This window comes from Selaginella moellendorffii, unplaced genomic scaffold (assembly GCF_000143415.4).
Source record: "Selaginella moellendorffii unplaced genomic scaffold, v1.0 SELMOscaffold_4, whole genome shotgun sequence".
Classification (NCBI taxonomy): Eukaryota; Viridiplantae; Streptophyta; class Lycopodiopsida; order Selaginellales; family Selaginellaceae; genus Selaginella; species Selaginella moellendorffii.
In genome coordinates, this window is record NW_003314265.1 from 2,288,423 (window position 1) to 2,305,949 (window position 17,527).

Consider the following 17,527-nt stretch of genomic DNA (forward strand, 5'->3'; position numbering starts at 1 on the left):
TATCTTCTAGTTCCAAGTCTATGAAGTTTCTATAAGCTTACTTCTCGCAATAGTTTTGTTGCCATCTCCGAGTAAATAAACACAGTCGTGCTCATACTTTCCTGGCGAATAACACCATTGATATTATACTATTCATTTGCTTACCTACTCGTAACTTATGGTCGCGCGGCCTCTTGCTCGGCTTCCTGAGAATGAGAGAAGATGACTTAGAACCTTTGCATTCGTACCAAATCGCTTCTTACTTCTTCGTCGTCTTCATCCACTTTGTTTGTCTTCCAGCAGAGTAGACTGGCACCTTGCTTTTGCCGAGCACTTGGTTTCCTGGAAGGACAAGAAAAACTAACTGTTAACACTGAGTAGTAGCAAAAGATAATCACTACTTAACTGGTTCTTGGACTCGACGTGCTGCCCCGCTTCCGAGCAAAGATCCGTGCTAAAGTTTCGCACCGTCTTGAGCTTGAACCGTCTGCCTTGAATCTGGAGCATTTGTCTGCCTTGTTGACGCAGTCCCCAACCTTTGGTGCCATCGTTCTCCGAGTGGTTCTCGGAGCTGCCAGACTTTCTGTGCGAAAAGTCTTCAAAGTCCCACGAGCCTTTCGGGAACTCGTCGCCCTCGCGCTTGACGTTCCCGATGAAGACGGGAAATGACCGAGAGTTGAGATACTCGGCTTGCGGTACGGATGACTTTGCAGGCGAGGCCGGAACTTTAAACTCCGCCGAAACGGGCAAGAGTTTCTGCTCGTGGCTTTTGGACTTGGTATCTTCGTCTCCAGAGAGGTGGAGGCGAATCTCTACCGGAAAGCCGAGAACTAGTTGAAACGCGTGAGAGATGCTGGTTTTTGACCTCTCGGCGCTTGTTCTGTGGTCAGCCTGTAGAAATTCCAAATGTGCTACTGCACGACCTGAGTAAACCATTTGTGAAGAGGAGAAAGCATTTCAACAGTCATTTACCTCCTTCAATTGATATTGACGACAGTCTACTGTGGTTCCAAAGAAGCTGCTTGAGAATGCTAGACTGGCTGACTTCCAGAACCCGTATCCAAGTGTCCAGTAGCTTTTGCTGACGCTCGAGCGCAACCCTGTCACCTGTGCATGGAAGAACACGTAGGAAACAAAGAAATTCTACCACTCAAAGTTCCAACCTTCTCCAAGTGCCGATGGTTGTTGTGCTGTGGTGTCCTGACCATTTAAGTTGTTCTCAGCGTCAATCTGAAGGGAATTCAGGTGTCCAGAGAGAACAGCTTGGTGCTTTAAGTTGTTCTCTGCGTCAATCTGAAGGGAATTCAGGTGTCCAGAGAGAACAGCTTGGTGCTTTAAGTTGTTCTCTGCGTCAATCTGAAGGGAATTCAGGTGTCCAGAGAGAACAGCTTGGTGCTGATGTTCTACGTCATCCCAGGACTCTTTTGTTAGCGGAGGTTCCCACTCTATTGTCTCCTTCTCGCTCGTGTCATTAGCTGCTAATATGCTGGGTGTATTGCTTGTTCTACCAGAGGACCCAGGAAATCCAGAGTGAGGATCAGGAGCAAACTGTAGTAAAGCGGCCGTCAGCCATGTTGTCTGATCTTGAGAAGATCGTATTTGCTTCTCAGATTCCGACAGCGTTTTGAGAGCATGTCGCAGCTTCTCCAGCTGATCTTTAGACACTGACGACATAAAGTTCAAATTTGTTTAGAAACTCTTTGAAAAAACTCAAGATAATACTCACATGCGTGCTTATGAAAAAATCCCTTGTCGCTTGCTGGCATGTATCCACCTGCTAGGATGTCCGTTATCAGGGTGGCGATCTGGGACATGAGAGCTAGTGGCTCAACACCTGCGTCCATGAACTCTCTAATGCACTTGACAGTGTTCAGTGTGTCCCCAGTGAGAGCCATGTCCAGCAAATCCGCCAGCTTTGCATTGGACACCAGCCCAACCTGAAAAAAAATTCGTACAATGTTAGTCATGATCTAGAAAAAAATCTCTAAGAATAAACTAGAAACCACAGCACACTAACCCCTGAAACGTACAAGCTCTTGCACCACTTCTAGAGTGATCTTCTGTCCCACGAGACTAAGTTGATCCAGTGTTGTTTCAGCATCCCTGAGCGAACCACCAGACCTTGCCGCGATGAGGTCGAGCGCATCTTTCTCCACCTCCAAGTTTTCCTTTGCAGCGAGAGCCTGCAACCTGCTCACCACGTCCGAGTCCTTGATCTTGGGAAAATGGAACTTTTGACACCTTGTTGACGCCGGATGTGGCAACTGCTCGGTGTCAGTCGTGGTGAGAATGAAAACCGCGTGCTCTGGGGGTTCTTCGAGGCATTTCAGAAACACGTTCCACCCCTCTGCTGTGAGTGTGTGGCACTCGTCAATGATGAAAACTTTGTAACGACCTGATGACGGCCCAACCACAGCGTCCATTAGCAGCTTCTTCATTAGACTTGTTGAGTCGTGACTTGCAACGTCCACTTCTTTCACGTCTCCGCTTTTCCCCAGGCAGAGAAGCAAGCACTCTCTGCAGACTCCACAGGGCCGAGTATCTTCCACAGAGACGCAGTTCAATGCCGCCGCCAAGATTTTAGCAGCCGAAGTCTTTCCAGTTCCACGAGGCCCATGGAACAAATATACCGGTGCTATCCTCCCCCTGGTCACGGCATTGCCAAGAGCTTGCACCAACATGTTCTGTCCAACTATATCCCTGAAGGTCTTGGGACGGTACTTCTGGCTCAAGCTCCTGTGCCTTTTCCCATTCGAGAGCCTGTCCAAATCCTTCTCCAAACTACCAGCTAAAAGTGACAGGTTCGAGATAGCAGCAGCACTGTCTGTGTTTGCAGAAACAGGTATGCTCCCAGGAGCCGGGATCATCTCTTGACCCGTGATCTTCCTCCTTGGAATGTCCGGATAGCAGGAGAGACTTTTCCCAGCTACTTCGAGGAGGTTCTTTCCTTTGTGCCTTGGCCAGTAAGACCATGGGAGGCCGCACCCGTGACTGCTTTCAGTCCCGTCGTAAGCATCGGCTTCATGGCCCTTTCGTGGCAGGAACTTCTTGTATGGATGGGAACCCATAGAAAAGCCAAAGTTTGCACATCCCAGGTCTCCCGTCGCTAGCTTTCTGTGGCGTCTCACCCTCCGCTCTTTCTGCATGGCGAGTAACGGAGAGTGCAAGTGAGAAACTAAGCCGTCTGTTTCGTCGTCGGAAGAACTGTCGGACTCCTCGTAATCGTAGCCTGGATCCGCTTCGTGCCTTGTCACGGCCAATGCTTTCTCCAGTTCATACCCTTCCTCCTCTTGCTCCCTCCACGCAATTCTTCCGCCTCTTCTGCTGCCACCTTCCTTCTGGTGCCTGTTCCTTCTCAAGTTTTGCGGAGGCCTCTGGTGCTCCAGGGATCCAATTTTCCGCAGCTTTGTGTTGGCGCTGGAGCTACTATCCGGAGCATCCATCTTTTGATTCAGTATCTCGCTGATGCTCCGAAGAAGCGCCTGCTTTCGCTCACCTTCCCGAAGACCACCATCTATCCAGTTGACGACTTTGTCCTGCCATTCCGTTCTAAGTTGATCCTGCTCAATCTCCTCTCCGTAGCCGTCTTGATCCACAGTTTCCCCTTGAAAACTTGCTGGCGCTTTCGCAACTTTGGCTTCTCGTCCACGAAGACGAGCAGGGAGCTCCTTGTCTAGCCTATTGTTGGTGCTGTTGTGTTGAGGAGGCAAGCCCGACTTCCAAACGGAGCTCGTAGATGGATCCCTCAGCGATGGCGCCCGACTTAGAGCGGACAACTCTCTGAGTAGAGGATCCGGAGCTCCCACTCTCTGCTGGGGCTGCCTTTGAAACTGTGACTTGGCCTTCGAGGAGTTGTGTACACCGCCTTGCTGATACGATTGATGGTACTCGCTTCCCATGCTCCTGAAAACCAAACGGTGAGGAAGAGAAAAGAAGTGACATGATTTGGAAAGCATTCCGATGTGCAAGGCAAAAGCAAAGACGAAGAAGGGAGAAAGAGGAGAGCAGGAAAATCGAGAGTGTCCCCGGTACTTGCCTCTGGCTCCGATATCCCAACGAAGATTCACTTCCCCTGGCGCAGAGCCCTGCCAGGATCCCAGAACTACCGTGCGCGCAGCGCCGATCTACCCCGCCTTCGAGAAGCACGGCATCGATCACTCACATTTCACGAGCGCGATAGCGAAATCCACAGCTCCGCGGAAATGTGGATTTGCAACGCCGACGGTCCCTGAAAACCTCTGGAAATCCATGGCCTCGCACACCGATTCGAAGAGATCACAAGCCAATACCTCGTAATATCGCTCGATCAAGGGCAGCGCCATCGGGATGGAGCTGGCGCCTGTGTGCCGGCATTCAAGCCGCTAGCTGAGGTGAGAGGGAGCCAAGAACACCGTACAAACGTGTCCTCTTTTAGGGCGCTTAAGGCCGTATCGTAGAGGTCCCATGGTATTGTACGTGAATGGCAACTTGATTGATTTATGCCTTATCCGTATACGTACTGACCCAGCGGGTGACGATACCCCCCTTTTGTTTTCTGTTCCTCCATAGCCATGGACGAAAAACAATTTCCCGCCAAATCTGACGGTGCGGATGCGCTGCAGCGCCCACTTGGTCGGTGGATATTCCTCCACATGCATGTGGCGCTGTTGTGTAACGCTCATTTTTCCATCACAGCGCAGCGCTTTGGATTGTATTGGGGATATTTGCGTTTAAATTTTGCTATACTTTTGGGACGCCACGCCCCAGATCGTGTGACGATGTTTATAAAAACCATTTGGAGAAAGAATCGCGCGCCCGCCACGCTTATCATAAGAGCCCCCCACATTGGGATTATATTACCATTAACTCGGCCAATGGGTGGAGCGATTGCATTGAACACACGAGATTGGGAGAGAGTTTGATTTCATCCTGGCCAAAGTTTTGTTCTTTAGCTTGTTTTCTATGGCTGGAGGGGTTGGATCGATCGAATCCATGGATTGAGTGAGTGGTGGGGAGTTTGACCGAGTTACCGACAAGGGCTGCGAGCAAAGAGCCAGCAAATCATGGGTCGCCTGTCTATAAGGTGACAAAACGAACATGCAAACACAGTCTGGGCTTTTCCGAGTTGGGAGAAGGCCCTTTCTTCTCCTTGAATGGGATATTATGGCATTGCTAGGGATTCAGGGATCTTATACACTGACACTTCACTTTAAAAGTTGTTACTTTATCATAATCATAAGATATTAGTTAAAAATAAAATACTGAATTTTGATAAATAAGATTCATTTTTCCGCTAGAAGGAGGGCTCGAACCTCCGACCTTGTGGTTAACAGCCACACGCTCTGACCAACTGAGCTACTCCAGCAAGTTGATTGTACTCACTTGAAATGGGAATTTAATAATGTTTGTTTGATTAATTCGTTAGCTTTTTAAGCCTGGAATATTCTATAAGGTTTTAACACGGTGGAAGCACACGGTGGAAGAACACGGATGGCGGCTCCAGCTCCAGCTCCATTTCCAGATTCCCACAACGATGAGTCGCTACTGAGGTCCGGCCACGCCCTGGCTTGCGCGATTTCATGGGGGATCCTCGTCCCAATGCTCGTCTACAGGGAGAATTTCCTGCCCAGTCCCCTGCCGCGATCTCACATCCTTCTCAAGGCGGCGCTCTACGCCATCGCCGCGGCCGCGACGGCGATCGGGTTCTGGGCGAGCGCGATCTCTCACGGCGGCATCGCCAACCACAAAGCCCACTTCGGCATCGCGATCGCGCTGCTGGCGATGGCATTTCTCCACCTGGTGGGAGTCAAACATCGGGTGTGGGGCATCGAAATCTTTGGCCTCATCGTCATGGTTCTCGCCATCACCGATGTGTTTGGTGGATTCGGGATCCTCCGGCCTCACCGCGTGTGGCGGATCGCCTACGTTTCGATCATCGCCACGCTCATCGCCATTGTGGGCTGCTCGATGTGCTGCCTCTACTGCTGCTTCCAGGGAGGGGTGCTCTGTTTCTTTACGTTTAGGAGGCATGTACAGGCCGAGGATGATTTCTAGCTTTGATCTTGCGAGGCAGAGCAATGAATTTCTTCAATTTCTTCAAGAAAACAGAGTGGATCTCGCTCTGGCTATATAGGCCGAGGATGATTTCTAGCTTTGATCTTGCGAGACAGAGCAATGGAATTTCTTCAAGAAAACAGAGTGGATCTCGCTCTAGGAATTGGCTACATAGGCCGAGGATGAATTCTATCCTTGATCACACTGGGCTTTTGCGAAACAGAGCAATGGAATTTCTTCAATTTCTTCAAGAACAGGGGAATTGGATTGGAATCGCTCAATTCCTCCAAGAACTCGCTAATTCCTTCTCTAGACTCCGTAGGATGTGGTGAACGTAGCGCTCTCCTGGCGGTGAATGTAGCCACTCTGGAGGGGACGCAGCACACACATGAGAATCTCCGCGGCGACCCCAGCAACGCATCCCAGCGATAGCACAACGGTGTACGCAATCCTATAGCCGCGGGGAGGATCCAGCATGTCGAATCCCTTGAAAACATTGACGATCCCCATGATCATCACCGCCCACGCCACTCCATCCACCGGGCAGCAGCAGTAGCACTGGAATCCGGTCGCCCCTATCCCTCCCAGCACCAGCAGCGCGATCGCGATGCTGAAGTGCGCCTTGTTTCCAATCTCTCCCGCGTCGCCGGCGAGCCACAGGCCGACGATCGTGCCGCCAAAGCCCAGCGTGTAGGCGATGATCCTCACGGCGTAGAAGAGCTTGAGGTGCCTGCCCTGGACCTGGAGGCGCGTCACGAATCCATACCAGCGGATCACCAGCGGGATCAAGATCCCCCACGAGAGCGCGCACACGATTCCATGGACGTTCCTCACGGTGTGATGGGAGTTATTGTCGTAGATGCTTCCGTTGGCCATGAAAGAAAGAGTTTCTCTCCTCTCAATTTCGCGGAGAAAACCTTTTACTCTTTCTCGAGCTCATTCTCGGAGAGCAACTGTTTGGAGATCTCTTGTTTGACGAAGAAAAGCTTCTACGAAACGACAACGAAAAAACGCTGAGAAGCGTTCTTTCACGCGTATTGCGAGCACCACGTCTCACAAGTCTATTTACATGTGCTACAAATGAAAAGTCTACGCTGATCTTCCGGGTATGAGCCAAAAAAAAAAAAAAAAAACCAAAGCGGAAATCTCTGCATGACGTGAAGAAGCTGTTAGTCATCTCGACAAGAAGAAATCGACGAGAAAGAAACTACAATCATCTGGAAGAACAGAAAAAAAGAAAAACTTTTCAAAGCTTACCGAGTAGCTAGCGCTGTTCTAGCCGCGCTTGATGCAAATCTCGGTCCGTATGCGTCCATCAGGAAGATGGCAGTAGTCTGGAACGCACAAATACGGCCCTGCTTCCGCCTTGGCCATGCTCTTTGGCACGCACTTCATCCACAGCTCCACCTCCCCGCCCTTGAAAACCGAGATGCTCACCTTGACGTTCTCCTGGTGGCGAGCAACCTCGGACGGATAGAGGCGGCCGGAGGATCCCTGCTGCTCGAAGTGGATGAGGAACATCGCCTCGGACGATCCAATCCGGACGGGGATGATCCTCGCCTCGCTGGCCTTGAGCGCCATGCCGAACTCGACGTTGTAGTCCGGGACTTCGATGATGTTCCAGCGGTGGTGGTCGCTGAAGTGGGCGCTAAACTGCGACGCCGCGCCGGTGAAGCTGCAGCTCGCGCACCTCCGGGGGGCGAAGGAGCACTTGGTCTCGTGAGCTCGCCGCGCGTAGATTGGGAACGCGTCCGGGCAGCCAAAGGACGAGTTGGAGCACAGCACGGAGAAGCAGCCAACCAGCCGCTCCAGCGCCTCGTTCCGGAAGCTCTCGACGGTGCCGGGGCATGAGCACCACCTCCGCTCGGTGTTGCGGCAATGCGCGCAGACGAGGTGATGGTTCCGGCACTGGAAACGAGCAATTCAATCGAAGATAATGCTATGAGTTGCAAGAATAGAACACAAAACAAAGATCTAGCAAGCCCGAAGCATAGATATGAGTAACAGTAATAGCCAAAGATCTCGCAAGCAGTTAATAGATTCTCGCAAGCCAAAACGAAAGAGTTATGCAAATAGAACACAGTCATAAGATCTCACAATCTTAAACTAACAAGATCACAAGAAGAGAACGAGATACCTGGTAAATGCAGCTGACGAGAACCTCCTTGCAGAAGCCACAGGAAATAACGTTGAGGGTGAATGTGAGCGAGATGGGCGAGTAGGGCGATGAGAATGGCGCCGCGCTTGGAGCGCCTGGCGACTCGTCCAGCCCCGACAGCTTGGGCCTCTTGGCCAGCGTGGTCGCCATCGCCCTTCTCCACAGGAACCCTAAAATAAGAGGAGTCCCAAGATCATTTCTACAAAATGAACGATTGCTCTCTGATCGCATTTGCGTGTCGTATCACTGCATTGCGTCCAGTCCTGCTTCATGCTTTCTTGCAAGAATTTGCTTCCTAGCTTTTGACACAGTTAAAGATCCCTACGATCCCTTTTTTTCGTGCTTTTACAAAGACGCTTGGGTTGATCTATATTCTGACGCCCGGCGTTCTTCCATCATCGAAAAATGGGAATCATTGTCCAAGTTCATTATCTTGGAGCTCCTCCAAAGTGTTCTGGGCGTGTGCCAACAAGACCCGCGATGTTTACTTGCGTACGAACTATAAGCCACGAAAACTTTGACTCGAGGAATGGGATTGGTCCAGATTAAGACTCGTAAACGCTTCGTTGTTGGGAAGCTCATTCACGCTTCGATCTGATAGACAACAAGACTATAAGCCAAACTATAAGCCATGGAGTCTTACGAAAACTTTGACTCGAGGAATGAGTTTGGTCCAGATTAGATGCCAGACTCGTAAACGTTGCGTTGTTAGACATGTTGAGCGTGTTATTCATAACAAAGCAACAATCGAGGTTCTCAATTTTCTTAAAGTGGACTTCTCATTCATCTGAGAAACAAGTAAAAGAGAATGCACTAATTTACTAAGGGTGTAAAGCTCGTCACCACACTCCAACGCTTTTGGACCTCCAAAAGTGTATTTGGCGGCCTAAATAGTGCTGGTGAAGAAATTGTTCCAAGCACCAAGCTTCGAGGTCGAGGGAAGCCTTTTTTTCCAGTCAAATTCTTGATGGATACTATATCCTCCGCCATCCGATCAACGCTGTCAATGCTAGCGTGGTGAGCGAAAGCTTCCCATTTGTTCTCTTTTACTCCTTTCGGGCCAAAAAAGCTGTTGCTAGAACTCTCCATCAACTTCCCCGCGAGATTTTGTTTTGAAACTCCTACTCCAGAGACACATTTCCCTTTCTGGCGATAGATTCAATCCCGGTATTTGCTTGAGGAGCTCCAATCGATCAGCCTTGCTCGAGTTTCGTCCGGCAAGCTCTCGTGCTTCCTGGAGCTCCGTTAGAGCACAGGACAGGGATATTACGTATGAAAGTTATGGGTTGCCCCAAGAGCCCTAAAACAACAGGGTTTTTGGAATCGAGGAAGGTGAGCGTAGAGATGTAATACGCGCGGATCCATCGATCCATGGGGCGGCAATCGGCGCTTGGCGGCGCTGGAAATGCATCGCAGGATTTCTACAGGGATCGCTGGAAAAAGTCGGATTTCGGGGCCAACGCGATCCAGGAGAACCTGGAATTCGTCCGGGACAGGCGATGGGTCGTGAGCGAGTGCTTGCGGAGGCTGTGCTCTACCTCCGAAGCCATGGCGGCGCTGCTAGCTTACGGCCTGGCGGAGACGGAGAAATTCAGGGATCAGGCTGGAGGAGGCGACGACGAGAGGAGATTCTTTCTTCTCGGGAGATTGCGTTTGCTCCAATTCAAGGATCGCCTCGACACATACCTGGGGATTCATATGGGGAGGTTAGTCTTGCTCTTTCGTTTCCTTTTTCTTTCTCGTTTTCTCAATGTAGTGCTATACTTCCCAGGTATGATCCTCAAAAGTACATGATCTTTCGATCGACCAGCTTGCACAGACTTGCGTCTACCTTCGCCGAGCACGGGAAGACGGGTGCTCTCGAGCTGCTAATGAAGCGTCACGGCTATGCTCTAGCTCCTCACGTCTTGAGCATTTTGGACGGGATTCCAGAGACGCTTTCACCTCACACTTACGAGCAGCTTCTTCCGAGGTTGTCACCACCTCAAGTCTTACTTCCTCGTCGGGGCCAAGACTGGATTGAAAGCGAAGCTGTGGTGAGGCTGGCAGATGCTGGAGTTTCCGGCGAGGTTGATCTTCACGAGTGTACCGAGTTTATGGTGAACTTGTCCAGAGGTTTAAGGTGGCCTGCGGCGGAAGAGATAACTTCGTGGTATCTGCAGCGAGCGAGAAGAATAGACCAGCTGAGTGGTCAGCTCGAGAACAGCTTGTTTCTTCTGGATGCTGGGATACAAAAGGGCGTCAGCGGATTGAACGATCTGTGGAAGGACGTTGCGGACCTTTGCAGGGTGTCCTTCTCGAATGCCGAGTGCAAAGAGGACGACGCGAGCTTGGCACTGGCAGCGTGGGAAGCTCTGGATGCGTTTGACAAGTTTAAGATGATGCTGAGGGGCGTGACCGAGGACAACGTTGTGGACAGGCTGATGGAGGTTGCAGTTCCTTTCGTACAAGGGCTGGCTGAGCAAGGAGAGACGCAGCAGAGCTTTCTCGTTCGATATCTCAAGGAGGTTGCGTCAGCGAACTTGCAGCTTTGTGCGGTTGTCTTGGAGGATTCGTGCAAGCCACCATACAAAGGTGTGCTGTTCAAGGACGAAGCGGAGATAATTGCTGCGGGTCTGGACTGCATCTATAGCTCTTCGCAGACAGATGAGTGGGAGCTCATGGCCTCTATTCTTTCAAGGTTACCGTGGGAAGATGACAAGCAGCAGCAGAAGGCCAGTGATACTTATGGCGAAAGGGGTTTACGGAGAGGTTTTGTGAATGCACTGCGATATCCTAACAGAACATTAACAGACACATCGATGGATGCACCTTTCAACGTGAGCCCGACGAAAAGGTATCCTGCAATCAGCGGTGAACTTGAGAGACGGTTGAGGACAGCCGAAGGACACATACAGGCTGGAAAGATTTTGTTTCGCTATCAGGTATGTTTCGAGCTCTATTATATGTTCGCTAACTTACTAGTGCTGTTGGCAGCTTCCAACGAAAATAGGATTCTTGGCTTCATCCAATGAGGATGTGAAAGGAACCAAACAGATGCTTCGTATATTATTGTCAAAGTTTTTGCGGAAGCATCCAGGCCGATCAGACGGGGAATGGAATGCACTATGGCGGGACTTACAGGTTCTTCAGGAAAAAGCCTTCACATTTCTTGAGAAGGACTATTTACTTTCTGAGTTTTGCCGGGGCCTTCTAAAAGCTGGAAGATTTCACCTGGCAAAATCATATTTTAAGGATCCTGGAGTTGCTCTTCTCAGCGAGGAAAAGATCGAAAGCCTCGTGCTGCAAACGAGTCGAGAGTTCTTCTACTCTGCAAACACTCTGGATTCTCCAGACGTAAGTCTTTCGCCTTGAAGCTGTATTTGATGCTGAAGTTCGTGTCTCTTGCAGATTGACAGGGCTAAGGACTGTTTAAGCCTCATACCAGATTCCGGGTCTGGGATAGCTGAACGTGATATCATTGTAGCCGTCACCGAAAGGCTACCATATCTGGGTGTGACGATGCTGCCAGCGCAGTTTCGTCAGATCAAGGATCCGATGGAAGTTCTGAAAATGGCTATTGAGTCTCACAAGGAGTCTCACGTTCCGCTCGAGGAAGTGTTCGAGGTGGCGAGACTGCTTGGTTACAAAGATACCAGTCAGATGGCCTTTGTCGAGGAAGCACTTGCTCGAGAAGCAGCCGCTCACGGGGATGTTGCTGTGGCTCAAGAGCTGTGCCTTAGCCTGGCAAGGAAAGACCATGGCAAAGTCTGGGACCTTTGCGCAGCTATTGGACGGGGTCCCGATGCGGAGAGACTAGATATTAAGTCCCGGAAGGAGCTCATCAGCTTTTCACTCCGCCATTGCGACGGCGAGTCTATTGGAGAGCTACTGTCTGCGTGGAAGGAGTTCGACTTGGTAGATGAGTATTTACCAGTGACACTTCTAGAGGTGTCTGACTCTGCCTCCACAGAGGGATCTGCCTCCACTGAGGGATCAGAAAAGGAGGAAGTAGGCGCACCAGACGATTTTCTCCAAGACGATGTTACGACGCCAAAGGTCTGTTAGTTGCTTTTGGTTCCTTGGTGTTTTGATATCAAGGTTGTTTTGCAGGACGATGAGCCTTTAACCGAGCTGGACGAGACGCCTACGAATATAAGCTCGTTGGAGCCTACTGAAAGTAAACTAGCCGTTGCCGCCCGGAGGTCCAGGGACATAGTTGCTCAGGAGTTTGCAGACGGTGAAGTTACAGAAGCTGACCTGGCGAGCGTAGAGGATGCATGGCACTGTTTTTCGAGGCTAGCCGAGAATACTTCGACGAAGAAACAAGCCGCGGCTCTAAAGCTACTGCTTGAGGAGTGGGAAACTGTCTTTGAGACCAAGGAAGACAATGAAGACGACTTGCAACGAGCTGAAGACAAGGGTGGTGAGGATGGCTGGGGCGACGGGTGGCAAGATTTTGACGTTGCTGAGACGGTAGAAGCTCCCAAGCTACAATCACTTTGGAAGATAGCCTGCCAGAAGCTGATCCAGTACCGAGGCCTTGAAGCAGCTCTGAGCGTGCTGGATAGGTGGTCTACGAGCTCATCCGCTCTACTCAACAAGGACGAAGCCGAGGAATTTGTCCACTGTGCAGCACAAGAGAATCCACTGTTGGGGCTGAAGTTTGCACTCTTGCTCCCCTATGAATCTCTGAGGAGCACTTATATGGATCGTGTTGAGGCTGAGTTACAGAGTCAGGGTGCGGTTCTGGACAAAGCAGCTATGGTTTTACTTCTTTCGGCACGACTTCTTCCAACCATCGCTAGTGCTTCAAACTTAACCGGTCTTTTCTCGGCTCTCTCGAAAGGTTTTGCGGAGCTCCTTCACAAGTCTCAGGCAGGAATACTGTTACCCGAAGACAGCCTTGGAGCTCCATCTCTGAACGTCATCGTGCCATACTTCGTCTCGGAGATGACGAGAGGACGTCACTATGGAGCTGCTGCCAGCTTGGTGCTCCAACTCATGCGAGTGCCACAGTCTTTTGCTACGTGGAACATATCGCACTTTGCACTGAAACGCTACCTGGAAGCACAGCAACAGCAGCAGAGGCAGAAGAGGGAAAGCTTCGACCCTGAAAGGCTGAGAGAGAGCTCTCTTTTCTACCTCTGCGAGACGATTTCCCGCATGGTAGCCTCTTTCGACGTGGTTGTGACCGAAGCTTTGATGACACTTGCGAAGGATATGAAGTAGCTGCTCGGATCTCTGACCTGGTCAGTACTGGAATTCTTATTCTTTTTCTCTTTGCAACGTGTGCACGCTGAATGATTTTGGTATTGTTTTCAGACGTCTCGCCTAGCTTCTGACTTCTGCAAGAAGCATGGAAATCTTTAACCGGCAGATATTTCAACGCGCCACTCAGCCTTCAGATGCATCCTTCCTGGGAGGGGGAGGATTTTAGAAGCGCCGGAAGAATAATTTGCGAAGGTGGCCCAAGCATACGATAGCAGCGTGGGCCAGGTATTCTTTGTTCTTATACAAGATCTGATAGCTTAAAATCGCGTACTTATCCAGTTTTCCAGGTGGCCCGCTTAGCAAGTTGCTCAAACAGACAAAAGTCACATTCGGTTGCATGTTGTTGAGTGGTGGCAGCTTGGCTGGTTCGAGTTTAGTCCTCTGACATCAAAAGCGAAACACATTGCTCTCATTCATGATACTTCATGAACTTGGGAGCTCTGTTCCGATTCCAAGGTAAAGGTTTTATCTCGTCTCGTAAACTAATCCCTTGTTACTGCGTTGAATGCAGTGTGTTTTTTGTTGTATGTTTATTCCACCTAAGCGCGTTGAAATGCCATAGTTAAGAATCTTCAAGGCTCGTGTTATCTTTTCCCTTCTTATATCTTGCCGATTTTTCTTTTAGCTCGAGATTGATGGCGAGGTTTGAGGCCGACACAAGCGCTTGGTCGATACCGACAAGTTAGCTCAAGTGGCCCTCTACGACGACAAACAGGTGCTCTCAAAAGCTGGGCCACTCCTTGTTTTAACGAGTTCGTTTTTCTTCGAGTTTGCAGCTATATGATACTGTTTCCAATGCGGAGTTGAATGATTGAGAGGGATAGCTAGCAACGACGATGATGCTAGCGGTAAGCTTTTCCCCTTGCCGCCAAAACAAAGGTGAAGGCCAAGGGTGGTAAAGCCAGCATCACCAAGTTTGGTGGTGTAAACACTGTATTTGTGGGCCATTTGTGTCTACGAGGAGGCAAGCCCGGTGAGGGCTGAAGAACACACAGGGACACAGAGAAACAAAGAAGGAAATTTGTGAACAGGTTGGGGCTGGAAGAGGGAGTCTCAACAATCGATTTTTTTTCTTCCCGGAGCCGATCAAGGTGGAGAATTAAATGGCTTATTCTTGCTTCTCGGCACAGAGCAGGCAGTGGCTAGCTTTCCTGGACGAAAGTTTGTTGGAGGAGCTCACCAAGCCGCAGCCGATTCTTGTTCTCTCTTCGGAGCAGCAAGAACAGGTCCAATTGCAACATGGTTCTTGTTTCAGGTAACTCCAACTTTCATTTTCACCTCGGATTCATCACAATCGCGTCTCTTGCAGAGCCGAGTCTCTAAAGCTTGACAAATCGCCTCGCAAAAGGTCGACTTTTTCTTTAGTCTTGTAGCTCTGCTTCGCCCGTCGCGACGATCTTATTCTCATTTCTTCCGAGTCCCTGAGTTTGAAGTTTGGTTGACAAGTTTTGCTTGTTCTTCGTTCGATTTTGCAGGCCGCGGGACGATGCAACGTCCTCCAAGGCTGTCCGAGAGAAGATGAGACGGGATAAGCTCAATGATAAGTGAGTTGCCTCACTGTTTCCACGGGACTCCTGTGTTGAAAAGTTGTACTCTTGACAGGTTTCTGGAATTGAGCGGCGCACTGGAACCGGGAAGGCCTCTCAAGTCCGACAAATCCGCCATCCTCATCGAAGCGGCATGCGTTTTGCTGCAGCTGCGACAAGAGGCCCAGCAGCTCAAGGAATCCAACGACAAGCTCCGTGAAGCTGTTAAAGACTTAAAGGTTCGTTAGTGCGACACAGCAGAGCAAAGCAAAGCAATTACTCTCGCTCGCTTCCGCAGATTGAGAAGAACGAACTCCGGGACGAGAAGCTCAGACTAAAAGCCGAGAAGGAGAGGCTCGAAGAGCAGCTAAAGACGTTCTCGGTCTCCTTCGTCCCTCATCCCGCGTACCAAGCAGCGGCCGCGGCCGCGGCACTGGCTGCTCAAAACCACTCGCTTCCACCCTCCGAAAAGCTCAAGCTCGAGACGGTGTCGGCCTTCCCGGCAGGCGGGATGTGGCAATGGATGCCTTCGTCGTCCACTTCGACGGAGGATTCTCTCTTGAGGCCTCCTGTAGCTTGAGCGACTTTTTCTTCATCCTGGCGAACTTTTTGTCTTGTGAATAGGAAGTGGGCGTAAGAACAACTTCTAACTGTATGTAAAACCATAACTATACAATGACAAGAGCCGTATGATCGTGGATCAAAACCACTTGCATAAGGAAAATCAAACTTTCTGAAAAAACCATGAAAACCACACCTGGTAACCTTTCACGCTCCCACAGTCATGAAGGATTCATGAACGTGCCTTAGCATGGGCTCGTCTCTCGTCCAGTCCTGCGTGGGAGCTCTCACGTAGTGGGCGTAGAGCTTGTTCTTGGCGCACGTAACGAAGATGAGGCTGTGAGCCACCGGCCCCTGGATCTCATACTCGTAGTAGAGCTGGCCGGAATCGTTTTGCTTGTCCGAGGCCTTGATGCTATCGGCCTGGGAGATATCGTCTTGCAAGCTCACGTCCGAGAGGGAGAGATCGTTGAGGACGTTGTCTCGGTTGGCGAGCTTGCGAAATCCTGCCAAGTATGTGAGGTAAGTCTTCTCACCTTTCCTGCGTGGGTTGTAAAACTCCGAGTCGGTCCCATTCGTGCCCTTCTCGACCTTGGAGATGAGGCGCTCCTTCCATCCCTGGGGCACCTCGAAGATATACTCGGCCGAGTCCTTCTTGCTCGCATTCCCGCCATAGCCGCCATAGCTGGACGCGCTCGCGGCTGTGCCGTAATACGTCTCAAACGGCGAGGATCCCTCTTCCGCCGCTGCCGCCACCGGGGAATCGAGAGAGAATGCCGCCTTCGAATTCGATCCAAATGCCGTGGACGACGCAAGCGCTAGCAGCGCTAGTGCCTGCCGCCTACCGCATGTAGCTGTGGATGCCGAGGCGATCGATCCTCCTCTTCCTGCCGCCGCGAAAACCCTAGCCTTAGAAGACCTGGGGAGAGTGGCGAGGGAAATACAAGCCATTGCCGCCATGGCCACTATATCCGCATTGGCAAAGTTTTTAAACTCCGTGACGTGTCCCAAGAATATACCAAATGCTGTGCCCTAGATAAATCCACGTATCTGACACGTGGCTTACGTCCACGTGGCGACGCGTGCGTGGAGATACTTTGAGTGTGCTCTCCACGCACACAAAAATTTCGTTCTCGTTGCGAGAATATTTCTAGGCTAGGTAAGACGAGGCCATGGCGCCAGGCAAGCTCTAGAGATTCATTTTCTATGCGCTATAGCAGCTAGACCGATCAAAGAAATGGCTGCCGCGGCTGTCAATCGCTGCGTGTCGGCGCTAGATCCAAGGAGAAAGACAATTCTTGCTGTAGATCATTCGAATAGTGTAATTGGACGAGATTTAGGGAGAGCTGTTAGAGAATGTTCTTCCTCGGTATTTGAAAGGAAGCTCCGATCTTATAGAAATTATAGTCGTTCGGTGGCAGCAAGAGCAACAGTGGACGATAGCTCTTCCATTGGGACCGAGGCGCCTGAAGAGGACTACTACTCGGTTCTAGGATTGGTATGGTTCTTTGTTGTTCCTTTTTATGTTTTCAGTTCCTTGCTTTCATTTGTTCATTCTTTTCTAGGAGCCCGATGCTACGTCCGAGGACATTAGAAAGGCTTACTACTCCTGTATGAAAGAATGCCATCCCGATTTGATTGGAGATGACTCTGGAGCTACAAATTTTTGTATGTTTGTGAATGAAGTGTACGAGGTAAAAACGTTCTTTTTTTTTGTGTGTGTTCTTTCTCAGCTCACAATGAAAAGAATTGGTGTGTGATAGGTGCTGAGTGATCCGGAGCAGAGGATGGTGTATGACGAGATAAATGGCTACGCCCTGACTTCAAAGAACCCTTTCTTGAGTGTTACGTGTACCAAGGATCGAGTGTTTGTGGACGAGGTTTCATGCATCGGTACGTATCAAGCTTTTGTGTTCTCTCTCTTTCATTTTCTAATGTATAGTCGTGTCTCGAAGGATAGGATGTAAGAACTGTGTGAATACAGCGCCTTGTACGTTCGCAATTGAGGAAGAACACG

At 50.3% G+C, this 17,527-nt stretch overlaps 8 protein-coding genes and 1 non-coding gene across 15 annotated transcripts in view; 4 read left to right on the top strand and 5 right to left on the bottom strand.

Annotated features, from left to right (window-relative positions):
- Positions 1-32: 32 nt before the first annotated feature.
- LOC112344276 (protein STICHEL-like 2) lies at positions 33-4,387 on the bottom strand. 4 transcript variants are annotated; one of them, XM_024668657.1, is made up of 10 exons: positions 4,269-4,387; positions 4,016-4,217; positions 2,010-3,882; positions 1,706-1,916; positions 1,336-1,643; positions 1,143-1,272; positions 952-1,086; positions 386-902; positions 243-321; positions 33-185 (listed from the first exon to the last, which is right to left on the bottom strand). In XM_024668657.1, the coding sequence occupies exons 3-10, from the start codon at positions 3,876-3,878 to the stop codon at positions 156-158; spliced, it is 3,279 nt and encodes a 1,092-aa protein (XP_024524425.1). In that variant the 5' UTR covers positions 3,879-3,882; positions 4,016-4,217; positions 4,269-4,387; the 3' UTR covers positions 33-155. The 4 variants fall into 4 exon arrangements, with proteins under 4 accessions (XP_024524425.1, XP_024524424.1, XP_024524422.1 ...); XM_024668656.1 differs by having other exon boundaries at positions 1,143-1,209; positions 1,273-1,643; XM_024668654.1 differs by having other exon boundaries at positions 1,143-1,643; positions 4,016-4,207.
- Positions 4,388-5,249: 862 nt separating this feature from the next.
- TRNAN-GUU lies at positions 5,250-5,323 on the bottom strand. The gene has a single exon. It is a non-coding gene; the product is annotated as a tRNA-Asn (tRNA).
- A 100-nt stretch (positions 5,324-5,423) lies between these two features.
- LOC112344481 (cytochrome b561 and DOMON domain-containing protein At3g59070-like) lies at positions 5,424-7,145 on the top strand. The gene is made up of 2 exons (XM_024669360.1): positions 5,424-5,994; positions 6,092-7,145. Exons 1-2 carry the CDS (start codon positions 5,449-5,451, stop codon positions 6,107-6,109), a joined length of 564 nt encoding a protein of 187 aa, XP_024525128.1. The 5' UTR covers positions 5,424-5,448; the 3' UTR covers positions 6,110-7,145.
- LOC112344382 (cytochrome b561 and DOMON domain-containing protein At3g25290-like) lies at positions 6,322-6,888 on the bottom strand. Its single transcript, XM_024669010.1, has one exon. The coding sequence runs from the start codon at positions 6,886-6,888 to the stop codon at positions 6,322-6,324; it is 567 nt and encodes a 188-aa protein (XP_024524778.1).
- LOC9654717 (E3 ubiquitin-protein ligase SINAT2) lies at positions 6,957-8,339 on the bottom strand. 2 transcript variants are annotated; one of them, XM_024669359.1, is made up of 3 exons: positions 8,150-8,339; positions 7,270-7,920; positions 6,957-7,160 (listed from the first exon to the last, which is right to left on the bottom strand). In XM_024669359.1, the coding sequence occupies exons 1-2, from the start codon at positions 8,318-8,320 to the stop codon at positions 7,288-7,290; spliced, it is 804 nt and encodes a 267-aa protein (XP_024525127.1). In that variant the 5' UTR covers positions 8,321-8,339; the 3' UTR covers positions 6,957-7,160; positions 7,270-7,287. The 2 variants fall into 2 exon arrangements, with proteins under 2 accessions (XP_024525127.1, XP_024525126.1); XM_024669358.1 differs by lacking the exon at positions 6,957-7,160 and having other exon boundaries at positions 7,182-7,920.
- Positions 8,340-9,479: 1,140 nt separating this feature from the next.
- LOC9654718 (MAG2-interacting protein 2) lies at positions 9,480-13,999 on the top strand. 3 transcript variants are annotated; one of them, XM_024668943.1, is made up of 8 exons: positions 9,480-9,876; positions 9,942-11,094; positions 11,147-11,506; positions 11,561-12,208; positions 12,263-13,401; positions 13,475-13,648; positions 13,703-13,879; positions 13,935-13,999. In XM_024668943.1, the coding sequence occupies exons 1-5, from the start codon at positions 9,542-9,544 to the stop codon at positions 13,379-13,381; spliced, it is 3,615 nt and encodes a 1,204-aa protein (XP_024524711.1). In that variant the 5' UTR covers positions 9,480-9,541; the 3' UTR covers positions 13,382-13,401; positions 13,475-13,648; positions 13,703-13,879; positions 13,935-13,999. The 3 variants fall into 3 exon arrangements, with proteins under 3 accessions (XP_024524711.1, XP_024524709.1, XP_024524710.1); XM_024668941.1 differs by having other exon boundaries at positions 13,711-13,879; XM_024668942.1 differs by having other exon boundaries at positions 13,488-13,648; positions 13,711-13,879.
- A 167-nt stretch (positions 14,000-14,166) lies between these two features.
- LOC9653943 (transcription factor ILR3) lies at positions 14,167-15,655 on the top strand. Its single transcript, XM_024668944.1, has 5 exons — positions 14,167-14,678; positions 14,733-14,771; positions 14,899-14,967; positions 15,026-15,188; positions 15,248-15,655. Exons 1-5 carry the CDS (start codon positions 14,527-14,529, stop codon positions 15,527-15,529), a joined length of 705 nt encoding a protein of 234 aa, XP_024524712.1. The 5' UTR covers positions 14,167-14,526; the 3' UTR covers positions 15,530-15,655.
- Positions 15,584-16,503, bottom strand: LOC9653944 (thylakoid lumenal 19 kDa protein, chloroplastic). Its single transcript, XM_002964508.3, has one exon. It carries the CDS (start codon positions 16,468-16,470, stop codon positions 15,718-15,720), a length of 753 nt encoding a protein of 250 aa, XP_002964554.2. The 5' UTR covers positions 16,471-16,503; the 3' UTR covers positions 15,584-15,717.
- Positions 16,504-16,662: 159 nt separating this feature from the next.
- LOC9654719 (chaperone protein dnaJ C76, chloroplastic) overlaps positions 16,663-17,527 on the top strand; it is a 1,697-nt gene continuing 832 nt past the window's right edge. The window contains exons 1-4 of the mRNA XM_002964115.2: positions 16,663-17,008; positions 17,076-17,204; positions 17,274-17,403; positions 17,471-17,523. Coding sequence (XP_002964161.2) covers positions 16,748-17,008; positions 17,076-17,204; positions 17,274-17,403; positions 17,471-17,523 — 573 coding nt within the window. The 5' untranslated portion in view covers positions 16,663-16,747. The remainder of the gene's footprint in view (positions 17,009-17,075; positions 17,205-17,273; positions 17,404-17,470; positions 17,524-17,527) is intronic.